This window comes from Cataglyphis hispanica, chromosome 10, assembly GCF_021464435.1.
Source record: "Cataglyphis hispanica isolate Lineage 1 chromosome 10, ULB_Chis1_1.0, whole genome shotgun sequence".
Taxonomy (NCBI): Eukaryota; Metazoa; Arthropoda; class Insecta; order Hymenoptera; family Formicidae; genus Cataglyphis; species Cataglyphis hispanica.
Window position 1 is genome coordinate 5793155 of NC_065963.1, and position 13744 is coordinate 5806898.

The 13744-nt window shown below is 27.1% G+C and overlaps 1 protein-coding gene across 1 annotated transcript; it reads right to left on the minus strand.

The window, feature by feature from the left end:
* Positions 1-6853: 6853 nt before the first annotated feature.
* On the minus strand, positions 6854-12294 carry LOC126852507 (retinaldehyde-binding protein 1). Its single transcript, XM_050597352.1, has 5 exons — positions 12059-12294; positions 8231-8571; positions 7651-7779; positions 7272-7506; positions 6854-7149 (listed from the first exon to the last, which is right to left on the minus strand). Exons 1-5 carry the CDS (start codon positions 12180-12182, stop codon positions 7118-7120), a joined length of 861 nt encoding a protein of 286 aa, XP_050453309.1. The 5' UTR covers positions 12183-12294; the 3' UTR covers positions 6854-7117.
* Positions 12295-13744: the final 1450 nt, after the last annotated feature.

A 13744-nucleotide genomic window follows, 5' to 3' on the forward strand; every position in this document is an offset into this window, starting at 1 on the left:
AACAATATTGCTCTAAAAATTTTGTTATTAATTAAATTTCTCGTAAAATAAAATTTTAAGACTTAAATATAAATTAGTGGAAATTTACGAAACAATTTAAAATAGTGTACTTGTGTTTAAACTTTATCTTCGAACTATTCAGAGGAAATCAATAAAAATGCGATTATTTAAATAGTTTGTCAGAAAAATTTAAACGAAAACAGTATTTATTGCAAGCAGAAACATTTTCTTATAATATATTGCTTTTTACTTTTAAATTTAAATTGTTCAAATTTATTTTTAAGTGTAAAAAAAACTCAAACGATCTAAAGTTTTAGATTAAATTGTTTGAATTGTTTTTAATCAGCAAAAACTTTCAAATTTGAACTTTCAGTATGAAAACATTGTAAAAAAGTAACTTTACAACTAGATGAAGTTTATTGTATGAAACACGATATATGGCAATACGGAATATTGATAGAAATATATAATGCATAGATACAATAGAATATTGATAGAGGTCTAGTTCATACTAACGTTCTCGAATTTTAATCAGTAAGTAACAGATTAACTTTAGCTTAATTGCTTAACCTAGCCAGATTCTAACAACATGTCTAAAATAAAAATAAATAAATATATATATATATATATATATATATATATATATATATATATATATCTTATTTGTATTAGAAATGTACGAAAATTTACAAACATAAAAAATAATTTTCATATCAAAATCGAATAAAATAGTAGATTAATACAACTGCATTATATATGTATTACAACTTCTACGTAAATAATAAATTATTTATAATGCAGTTGTATTAATCTACTATTTTATTCGATTTTGATATGAGAATTACTTTTTATGTTTGTAAATTTTCATACGTTTCTAATACAAATAAGATTTCTTCTACGTAAATAATTTATTATTTACGTAGAAGTATTATTTTTTATCTTATTACGTAACAGTCAATAAATATGACATAAATAGAATCAATTATTACAAGTATGTAAAAGAATATGTAAATTAAGATCAAAATTATTTATTTTTATACGAGAAATAGTTACAGAAGAACAATTTAAAAAATACAATCAAATGCCGGACTTTAAACAAGAGAGTCGTAAGACTTTTACATATTTAATTAAATGAATAAGTGGGAATTAAATGAGTAAACAAAAATTCAAAATTAACTTTCGAGACTTTGCATAATATTTGCATAAATCTAAAAGTTGTGTGCCGATTTGCAAAACTCAAAATTAATGTTTGATGTAATTTTTAAACTTTTATCAATAAATGTTGAGATTTTAAAATTGTTTACAAAAATTAAATATGAGTCTATAAGACGACTAAAATGTCAATGCTATGTAAATAAATATATGTAAATATATGTAAATATAAATAGCAATGCAATTATGTAATAGCTTAAAACATAATTCAGAAAAAAAATAAATATATTATTGGAATTTATGGATATTGAACTTAATAATATTTATATAAAAATCTATTAATATTTATAAAAAAAGAACTTTTTAGGTTTTTCAAACATAACAAGATAAAAATTGTACAAATTAGAACTTGCACATTGCTTTCTCATCACTTTATTTCGCTTACAAAACTTAAGCTTCTTAAAGCAAATTTCTTAAAACAATTTTTCAATTTTGTCTTTCTATTGTATTATAATAAGTATTAATATAATAAGTATTCTTTCGGTTTTAAAAAACTTTAATCATTAGCAATATTAATTAATTTATTCACGATTGTATATAATTGCTAATTGATGATAATATGTTTAACGTATCTTTTTAAATGTTGCTTGATTTACGGAAGCATATTCTATTATAATACATACAATAAATTTTCTTATAGTAATGCCAAAAAGTTTCTATTTTTTTTTTCAACGCCTAAATACATCTATACAACATATGAAAAATTATGATTTTCAAAACGCAGAAGTCTATTGTAACTATTATATTTTTCTATAGTTTTAATCGTTTTTTTCGAAATCGAAAGAGTTTTAATTATTAATTAATTTTTTTATGTTCATATGATTGCTCGGTGATAGAGATACTGATGTCAATTGATAGGTTTTTACTTTATCTGATATATATTATGTAAGAATTTATAATTAATATAATTATATAATGTTTTAACATAATGTTTAAACAATATTTGAGCAATATTCACTTTAAGAATCTAATAACAGCATACTAAAGTTTATAATTAAAATTAAAAAATATACTTTACAAAGAGATCGAAAGTGTTGTTTAATTTATCAATCCAATTTTCATATTACGAAACAAACTTTTGATCTGAATCAACGTTTGATCAAAATATCCTCTATATGTGGATAAAAAAACCAGCGGAAATTTCCTAAAATTTATCAACTACATTGTATATTGTGTATTGGTTATATGACGTGCATATAATTCATTTACATAATGATTTTACAAAACTGGCTTGATATATATGTATATTTATTATTTATTTATTAAAAGTATGGATATGGATAACATGGTGGCGCAGAAATACAAGGATATAATAATACATTAAAATAATACTTCTATTTGCATTAATTTTTTAGGGGAATACATAGATTTAAAACTTTTTTGCATTTTATTAAACATTTTTTAGACATTTTTAAATAAATAGATTTCTGATTCTGCTGGTTCAACCGGATTTTCAAAAATCTTGGGGTTTTTGGGGAATGTATCCTAATCAGAATTTAATTTACATCGGTAACATTTTTCTGCCTCCGTTCATTTTTCGCGCATCTCCGTTTATTTTTTATTATTGTTTATTTTACGCGGAACCGTTTATTTTACGCGGACCCATTTATTTTACGCGGACTCGTTTACTTTATGCATTTATTTTATGTAGATTTTTTTAGATGCCATTGCACGTAAAAACGCAAAAACACATAAATTCTTTATGTATATCATTTATGTCTTTTGACCAATAATGGTTACTAGATAATCCATTCTTCAGACCAGACTTTCGACCTACCTTTCGTTGATCCTAGTCGCTTCATTCTGGCTACTTTTAGCCAGAAATAAAGCAATTTTGATCAAAAATCAATAAAAGAGAAAAACTCCTTTTATTGCCGGTTAATTAATTTCGCTGATGCACGAGCATTTTACGCTCGTTGACTGTCGTTAGGACCATACGTTGAACGTTGTCTTCATATAACTTTGCTTTAACTGATACACAATGTCAAGTCAAATTAAAAAAAGATAATTAAAAATTGTGGTAGATTGAAATTATTATAATACATAATGTTACTAATAATAAAATTTATAAATAATAAATTTTTTTATTTTAAAATAAAATAAATTAAATATTCACTTATACATTTTTCACTCTATTTTTTTATTTTATATTATTTACTTATCTCTTTAAACATAATTTGATCAATTAATAACTTATATTTGTATCAGTCAAAAAAAAGTTTTATAATATGCTACATTACATAGATCATAGATGAATGGACTATAAAATATTAAAATAAAATTAACCTGCGTTACAAAAATAAATTATTATATACAATATTAATAAAATTAATGATACATTTTTTAATAAATAAAATATTTAATGTATAATTGATTATAGAATGATAAAAAATGAATTGATAAAGAATTGAAATCTTTTTCTATATTTTTTTATTTATTATTTCTATATTTCTTTCTTTCTTTTACGTGCATTTGTAATATGCTTTAATGCAAATTGATTGTATTAAAAAAATATGTCAAAAGTTATGATCTCATTTATTCTAGTCCATTCATTTAAGGTAATGGATTTATTTTCAATCTACAAACAATGATTTACTACAATCTTTATCTATATCTTTATCTACAATCTATAAATCCGTTACCTTAAAATTAACTAAAATTTTGTCACTCACCGGCACTGATGCGCAACAGCGGAGATTTGGTCTTGAGGCTACGTAGTCTGTAACACACAAATATAAAATATACAAATTATAGTAATGCTTAAAATAATTAATATTTCAAAAAAATTATTATTGTACGCACCGAATTTTATATCCGATGAGCATAATAATAAAAAGGTATATAAATAATTTTATAAATGAAATAATTTTATAAATTTCAAAAAAGAAAACTATTTTTTTTAAATAAAAACTTTTATATGAGTATGAGTCTCTCTTGTTTAAACTATTCAAATAATGATCAAACCCAATCAATGCATGTACGGGATTTATAATAATTAATATATAAATAATAATACTCACCCTTTGGTTGCTCCGCCGGTGCAGGATGCCGTTCCTAGGCCTCCTCCTCCTCTCAGGATATTAGGGGGTCGCTAGGTTGATCTATTACAAATAGAATAAATGGATATGTTTATAAATCTTTAATTATGAAGTTAATTTTTACTCATTCGGACTGTTTGCTAATTGTTCATAATGATTGCAAGAGTCATCATATTGCAAGAATCACATTTAAACCATCGAAAAATCGAACTATAAAGCATTGGATGAAATATATTTAATTTTAAATATTTTTAAAGATATAATTGTTACTTAAAGAGAAAGACAGAGGGGGGGAGAGGGAGAGGGAAACGGAGAGAGAGAGAGAATTAATTATTCACAAATTATCTCTCAATTTTTATGAGTTTGCCCATGAGTTTGCCATGGCGGACTCGCAGCCGCACTGATACTTACAAATATCGTAGCCAAGCGTGATCGCTTATATCAACGTCGAAATCCGTCGTGGCAACTCGCGAAAATCTCTCAGTGCTCTTCTTCTATCTTCGATAGATATATTTCGCGATAATCCAAATGCTGATGATGACACGATTCATCGGATTGACGTACATCGCGAAATATCTGCATTAGAAACCGGACCGTTGCTTCGACGGAGCGTGAATTGCGTCGATCACGCATACGCGGTTAGTTGCGGTTAATCGCAAGATCGCACAAGCCGATTAATGCTGAGATGATTACCTGTCATTAAAATCGACATCCTCGACGTTCATTCGGATACGAAATTCATCCGGGACGAATTAAAAAGATGCGAAAAGATGGAGCGATCGCGATGCGACTGCACATCGGCGACGCACGGCTTCAAATAATGGTTGGATTCAAAATTCAGTCACGTGACCGCGGCTAATTTCGCACGTCTACGCGACTAGAACTCCCTAGCGGTTGCAAAACTGTACGTATATATGTATATATAATAGTTCAAATATTATATTAATTTGGTGTTATATACATCCTACACATAATTTCTCCCTATAATATGTGGTCATGTTTTTTCTCCTGCATGTTTTCTCACACAAAGTTGAAAATATTTGAAACGTTCTCGCTATTTACATCTAGATATTTGTGCACCATCACTGTTGATTAAAAATTTTAAATTATAAATCAATTATTAAATATATCACGGAGCTTATCGTTAACTATTCGGATTTGCGTTTTTATTGCGCGTTCTCAATTCAAATCATGTTTAAACGATCAAAAAGTCGAACAATAAAGCAAAATGGACAAAATATATTTAATTTCAAATATTTTAAAAAAAATAATTGTTACTTAGAAAGAGAAAGTGAAAGAGAGAGAGAGAGAGAGAGAGAGAGAGAGAGAGAGAGAGAGAGAGGAAAGGGGAGAAAAGGAGAGGGAGAGAGAGATATAGGGAAAGGAAGAAGGAGAAGAAAAGAGGAGCGACAGAGGGAGGGGGGAGAAAGAGAGAAAGAGAGAATTAATTATTAATTATATCGAATTATTTTCCGATACTTGTCGCAATCGCGTTTAGAAAAAGGATTGGACGGAGGGTCTCGAACTACTATATCACTGTTCAAGTGTTGCCGTAAGAATAATAAATGGGGACGGGATTCGACAAAACGTCTCCCTCATTAGTACAATATCAACAAGCGTCGCCGTATGAATGATAACAAAACCGTAAAATGTAAACAAGCGCGCAAATGTTTATATACGAATACCATGTTATTGTTAATTTGCTGCCGAAATATTTTATGTAACATAACATACATATAAACGGAATATTAAATTCTAATTAAACTTAAAATATTTTTGAAGAAATAATTATTGCTTAGAGAGAAAGAGAGAGAGAGAGAGAGAGAAGTATCGCGACAAAACCATAACTTATAATTTTAAATTTTTGTTACTTCGATTCTTGATTAAATGTATTGTACGTGAAATAAACACTTTAAGATTTATTGTTGCGATATAATTACGTATTATTTAAGTACGTAAAAGATAATTAAATATTTATCATATCAAATTATTTTCCAACTTACTTGTCGCAAACGCGTTTAAAAAAAATATCTTGACGGAGTGTCGCTTTTCGCACTTATGTTAGTTATAGTACGATGGTATGGATCAATAATTTTATTTTGTGAAAGAATAAAAATCGATCGAGATCAATAAAAATTGCATGAATTTTTTTTTGTAAATACACTGATTGGCATTAATGCATTTGATTGAGCTGATTATAATTATATTACATGGTAATGAGTGTGATAAGTATCATACTATAATAATTAATATGCTCGCTAACGTATAACAGAAAAAACTTTGAAATTACGAATTAATAAATCAACTTTTCTTGTGAATGCAATATAAAATTAATTTCTTTATAAAAAATCTGTCTATAATTAATAGCATTATTGATGCAAATCATACGAATGTATAATGTTCTTATTTAAAAAAAAAATTTATATATTGTAATTTAGGACATTTTGACATGAAAAATTTCAATATGTTTGATTTTTTTGTCTTTTCACATATAGAATTCAAATTTGTCTTGATGTAATAAAATAAGAAGAAAGTATCAAGCAAAAATTTAATTTTTAAGTGTCAATATTTTATACCTCTTTCTTTTTCATAAAATACCATAATTAAAATAAAATATTTATTTTAATTTGTGAAATATTACAATACTAATCATTTAATCCTGAATTATTATTTTTATGTTAGTCTGGGTGTCGAAATGTTTTTATAAATTATTACTGTATATAAAATATATACGTATAATATACGTCAGCCTAAATACAAAGATACATGTCGCATGTAAAATATTATATTTTCCAAAATTTAAAAATATCATTATTAGATATTTAATAATATTATGTTAAAAGATGACTATTTGATGAAAGTGTAACTTATTTTTTGATGTGTCCGTACGTGTTCCACTCTGTAAAAGAAAAAAAAAAGATGAATTAGCTGTGATCACACACAATTTTTTTCGCATTAACAAAGAGATATCTACAGAATATTAATTAACAATTTAAATAAATATTTTCTCCTCAATTTTACCTTTGATCTTATCTTCAGCTGCTATCATCGCTGGGTACCAATCGGCGCCGCTGTAATCTATTTCAGGCAAATCACCACCATAATTTTTTGGTAGATGGCTTGCAGGGATGTGAGTGTGAAGCGAGGACATATTGGTACCGTGGAAGAACATGCGTTTTTTTAGCTTCTCTCTAACGAATGGCTTAAACATTGTCCATACCATGTTAAACAGAAATGGTTGTTTCACAAAATGAACCTGAAACGATATCGAATGATTAAAATATGGTATTCATGTGACAAAAATTAAGAATAATAGTTATATGTATAAAATATAAGAGTACAATTTTTTTATACAAAAGTAATTTTATAATTAATATGACTATTTATGACTGATACAAACCTCCTTTAAACGCAGTGGCATTGCGTCTTGAATAAAACTAAGGAGTTTCATGCTAAAGCTTGGTGGCATTCCCTTGACCTGTTTCATGGAGAGACCGTCAAAGTCCATTATGACAACACCCCCAAATATCTAAAAAAAAAATGGACGTATAATATATGTAACTCGACAAAAGATAGACAAAATGATTTTGAAAATATTGATTACGATATCGACAACGTGTTAAATTTTAAGATAAAGGAAAGAAGTTTTTATTATGTTATTTTTTTTCTCATCGATGTTAGATTATTCATATCGAGTCACTTATCAACTTATCACTTTGCATCCGAATCAAAATTAAATGCTTTAACATTGTTAATTACAAACAACAACTGTTATCGCTGTTTAAATTTTGATTTATCTTCGCGATTCTCTCTTTCTTTCTTGCTTAATCAGGTTTACAATTTATTAATCTTCTTTTTGCCATATTGTGACTGATATCTGGACATAATTTTAGATAATTTGGATGTTTAGCTTTTATGAAGAATACTGAACAGTCATACAAATTAAAAACTACATGCTAGATATTTTATATATTAGATACCTGCGTTTCTTCCTCCTGTATGGCTAACAGATGAACTATGTATAACATTCTCAGTATTTGATCGCTGGTGACCTTAGACGGATCCCAACTTTTGCCGGCTTGGACTATCATCACTCTGCGATTTTTATGGTCTCTATTTTTCAAAACGTTAATGACCTGATGATTTACGATGGCATCTCTTTCATCACTTGGTATCAGATCGCTGAACAGAGCTGCATGCTTATTCCTGAAATCCGCGACGCGTTTCATGAGTTCAAATGCGCTCTGCGGATAAAATTTGCATGGTCGAAGAAAGATCAAGAGAAAATTATCGTCGGTGCAGTAATGGAGCGTTTCATCCTCTGGAATAAAAGAAAATTTTTATATCAATCAATGATAACGAAATTATTAATTTAACAATGATGACATGAATAATTCCCTCGAAAGATTGCATATACAAAAATTATTATTTTGCTTGTAGAAGTTAGATATAGATTTTTTAATCTACATTTTAATTTTAATATTGTAAAATCAGCTAAGAATCTTGAGTTCAGTAGCATTCAAAGTACATGTTATAATCTGCTCAATATGTTGCTATGAATGTTTAATGTTGAACATGACCTTGCGCACGTGAACAACATGAATAATCATATGTGTACATATTTTTTCAATAATGATTCACCAGCTGATCAGTCTTCTAATCTGGAAGAATCATTGGACTTTGTAACATTCTGTCATGTGTTATCGAATTGTTGATAGGCTTCTTGAGGAAGCAAAGTTAATAATGTGTCATTATAATCAATAAAAGTTATAATATATAAACTTTTTCTATGACTGTTGAATTATTCAAGAGGATAGATTAAATTTTGCAATTCATTAAACAAGATTATTTATAGCTATAAACACGTATATACAAATGATTTCTTTTGTCAATTCCGTCTTGACAGCGCAAACATTGACAAATCACTTTGAGGCAATTTCGCGTGCGAGGTCACGATTCCATTCTTAAAGAAATCACCTTGGTACTTTATTAAGGGAATTACGAGAATCACTATTTTTTATTCTATTTCAAGCAAAATAGATGCGCGTGCCGCATGTAAGGTAATACAAATGCGCAATAATCGGCGGAAATGATTGACGGATGATCATAAACTTTCTAGAATAAAACCTTCTAGAAAAATTTTTAAAACGTCCAAGAATGATAAATGCACACTCGACAAGAATGCAGGCCACGTTATGTATATCCATAGCGACAAAGATGTAAAATTGGTCAATTAAAGAATAAAATTGCATGATAATTTATTTGTAATTATTTTCTATTGACTTAATCTCGTGATAAATATGTATATTATATTGCATTAAAATGTTCAGCACTTCAGATTTCTGTTTTATAATCTTGAGATATTTTGTGTAAAAACAGTATCCGAATGTCAAGCACTCTCACATGTATCTATATAATTTATCATTGAAAATTCTAAAAGTTCTTAACGTCTCAAGTGATACTTATTCGATACTTACTTGATATCTTTTATACTTTATTGCGTACAAGGGTCAAGGTGTACAAGATTCGTTCGATCGATCGTATTATTGTTGATTTTTTTTTATCTTTTATTTTTATCTTTGCATAGCATGTACGTAAGGTACTTTAAACAAATATTTTCGAATAAAAAATTTTCCATCTATTGCTACGGATCACTTCTTGCAGCGTGGCGTATATTTTAAAAAATGCTGGTTACATTTAATGATACAAAATATGTTACATATATGAAATGACTGGTGCCTTATATATTTTCCCTAATGCCATAATAATAGCAATACAATTGATTGTAAAATAATGCATTTTATTTTTAAAGATAATTAATTTTATTAATTTTATTTCATCGATTCTAGATGATGTTAGAACATTTAAATGCTCGAAACCAAGAGAGTTGAAATTGACTTAGTGGTTTTGAAGTAGTCATCTTAAGAATTAATCAAAACGAGGTAAAACTTTAATAAATCTTAAAGCTTTTAATTTTAGAAAAATAAAACAAATCCGATTTATTTCTGTACAGTGAAGCGAGAGAAAAGATAAAACGTGGAAAAAATATTATCAGAATGTCATAGTAAACGACCTCGATTTATTATCTTTCAATGCATTCATTCAGAGCAGCAATATGCTAACAAAATTTGTTTTGATAATTAACATCAAAGCGTTAAATTAAAAAAAACTTGTAATTTTTTATATATAAATTAATGTTTATATAATAATAATGTTTTGAGTAAGATACTCAAAATCGATTAATTCTTTTAATTTCGAAACTAATATCCACCGCATCAAAAAATATTTTTTACTCGATATATATATCTTCATCATGAATATAATACTTATTATAAAAAATCCAAACTTGGCATGCACGATAACAATTAATTGGCATACAAAAAAGAAATAATGCAATAATGTGATAACATTATACTTTCAAATATTGTGTATATAGGGACTCGAGTCATTGCACCAAACTCCATAATCTTTGAGATAACATATCACTTCTTTTTATATAAATGTGTATAAGTGGATTCATAATTTTTTTTAATACATAATGAAAATTTTTATCATATCAAGTTTGGACAAATTCGAATTTTGGTCTCTTCCCAATATAAGTTGAACTATTAGCCGATTCTTAAAGTCGTGAGTGATATTAGTATCTCGAGTCAGTCTCAGGGTTCAAAAGGCTAAATTTCATGATAACTTATTTCTTGTTTTGAAGCTGAAAGTTTTTAATAAATTGTATGTAATTTATGTTGATATTGCAATCAATAACGTTAAGAATTTATCTCTTTTTTTTAAATTTACATAATCGTCCTCCGTATATCACAAACAAAATTACCAATTATTAGATTATTAGAATTACAACAAATATTGTACATTTTAGTTTTCTATACATTTTATATAATATGTACATCGCAACAAAAAGCTTGTGTTTTACAATTAAAACATTATTATAAAATAATTAAGAAAACGAATAACAGCGAATACTTAATTTAGCATTGCATAAAACTATAATTTTCCATTAAATTTAGTACTATATACTTCATACCATAAAAGACTTTTGAGATGTAGTACTTATATTATATTTTTAATAAATTTCTCTGAAGAATCTTTTTATTTTCACTTATTTCTTGCACTTGATTACTTATCAATATAGATAAAGTATATAGATAAATATGTGTGTATCTTTGTATCCAGTAAAGAAAAAAATAGATAATTACTTAAGGTTAAAGAAAAATTCAAAAATTGGATATTGGTGTTATTTAACGAGAGAATAAAACAAAAATTATATGAAGCAATGATACAAAAAACTAATATTTAATCCACAGCTAGTTCTCTTACCCTATGAGAATTTACGAGCGAGAATCTATCGTAATTTTCTAATGGAACAATAATATATAAATATTAATTATATATCATTAAAAATAAAAATAATTAAACAGTAATTATAATAATAAATTTAATATAGAAAAGAGAGAAAGAAAAATACTAGAATATTTTCTCAAAAGGATTCATCTCCTAGGCACATTTGCACATGCATTACAGAATAACATTATAATAAATGTTCAAAATACCCTTCATTTTGTTGTAGATAAAGTTTGATTCTCTTTTAGAAGTTCTATCTTATTGCTGGCTATTGAATTGCCGTGCTTCAGGCACCTTTCAGGCAAATTTTCAAACATTTATAATTAAAAAACAAAATCTTCATCGCAATTTTATTATCCTTGGTTTTCATCTTATTTTATCATGCATAATCACTTCTTAAATTTTGTCTCATCTATTGCTGAATACTCTATATATAAATGTAGTTTTATACTAACCTTCAATATATTTTCTGAGAGTCTCGATGCCATTCTTCACGTTCTCCTCGGTTTCCCTGAGCTCTTTCTTGGCCAGAGCTTTAGCTTCGGGCCCGGGTGGACCAGTTAACAAAGTAAAAGACATCTTCAATTGATTTTCTATCTGTCTTCTTACAGATCTTACTTCGTCTAGAGCAATCCTCGAACTAACTGATTCGAATAAGCGTTTCTTCTGTCAGGACAACCGAGGTTTATCTGCTGCACCACCACGATGAGAACAAGAGTACCTCTTGCGCTGAGACGATCTTTGACCGCTCAAAGTCCACAAGTCTGATTTGTATCTTCCAGTAAGCATTGGTTCTCCGCAATTTTTCAAATATGTGAAAAATTTAAGGATTGCTTAAATTTTTATTGATCTAAATAGTATCGAAGCTATGCCTCAAAATTAGTAAGTTTTAGGAAGATCTCATCTCTCCATTTTTTCAAATTTCTTCAGTATGCTTTTCAGCTTGACAGTTGTGAGCGCGGTCTAGGTCAACTCATGTACAAGTCGTATAAATCTTTCTGCACTCAGAGTCTGTTTTTCTATTAAAAAAAGGTTTTCTATTTTTCAGATAAAAAAAATTATCTTTGTTGCATTTTTATAAAAGTGTAAATTTTTTTAATATTCCTGAAATATATATTTTGGAGTAAAATCAAAAAATTTACAAAATTATAATAGTTTATAGAAAATGATGCACAGAAAAAAATAAGCTTGCATCGATCTCTTAATACTTGTTTTTGATCAAAAAATAAATATTTAGATTCTTGTATCTACTAATAATCAATCTTCATAACATCAATCTTCATAACATCAATTTTTTATATATGTTTGTGCATTTCCAAGTTCATATATTATCGAACGACTATTAAGAAGCAAGCAGCATGCTTTCGTACACGCACCCATAAGATGTTATATCATAGATCAACATGTGAAAAAATAGAGAGGAAAAAAATTTTAAATAAATAGGGATTTTATGGCAACAGACTCATTGAAAGTTATCAACTTTCTACAAGAACATTTGTAGAGAAAGTGAAATGCTTAATGCTGATACTTAAAAGCAAAATGCAAAATAATCCCGTTTTTTTCGCGACAAATTTTGAAAGAGATTTCAACTATCGCTCTTATATTGCTCTTAAATAATTACATTTCATCTAAGCCAAGAATAAAATAGCTAAAAACTTATGTTGGTATTATAACTATTGTTAGTTTACAAAACTGTATGCAAACATGCATATACATCTAATGCTTCGAGAGAACATCTATTAAGTATTAAAAGAAAAATTAAGCTTATATTTATGATGCAATTGCATAAGGATTTTTTTAAAGAAAACAAAAGAGTATTTTTTATAATCATAAAATAATAAATATAGGCGATAAGAGCCATAAATTAAATTTTATTCGCTTATAATCTAGATGCAAAAGTTTAAATGCCTTTTTTGCAAACTGTTTTCTCAAAACATTTTCCAAAAATTAATTTATGTGATTTTTAAAAAAATAAATGAACTAGAAATAAAACTGTAAGCAAGAATTAAAATTTTATAGAAACAAAAATTTATATCCTTTTATTGTTCAAATTACGGGTAAATCGATAACTAAAATATCTTTTTAACAAATTAATATATATAATAAAAATAATTTTTAAATACACAAGAAAAATTGGAAAC

What these genes read in the sequence shown, in the direction of transcription:
- LOC126852507 (XM_050597352.1), bottom strand. Translation starts at nt 12,182, where the DNA reads ATGTCTTTTACTTTGTTAACTGGTCCACCCGGGCCCGAAGCTAAAGCT. An exon ending in TCTCAGAAAATATATTGAAG is followed by an intron (nt 8,572 to 12,058) that starts GTTAGTATAAAA and finishes CTTTTATTCCAG; the next exon opens with AGGATGAAACGCTCCATTAC. An exon ending in AGCTGAAGATAAGATCAAAG is followed by an intron (nt 7,150 to 7,271) that starts GTAAAATTGAGG and finishes TTTCTTTTACAG; the next exon opens with AGTGGAACACGTACGGACAC.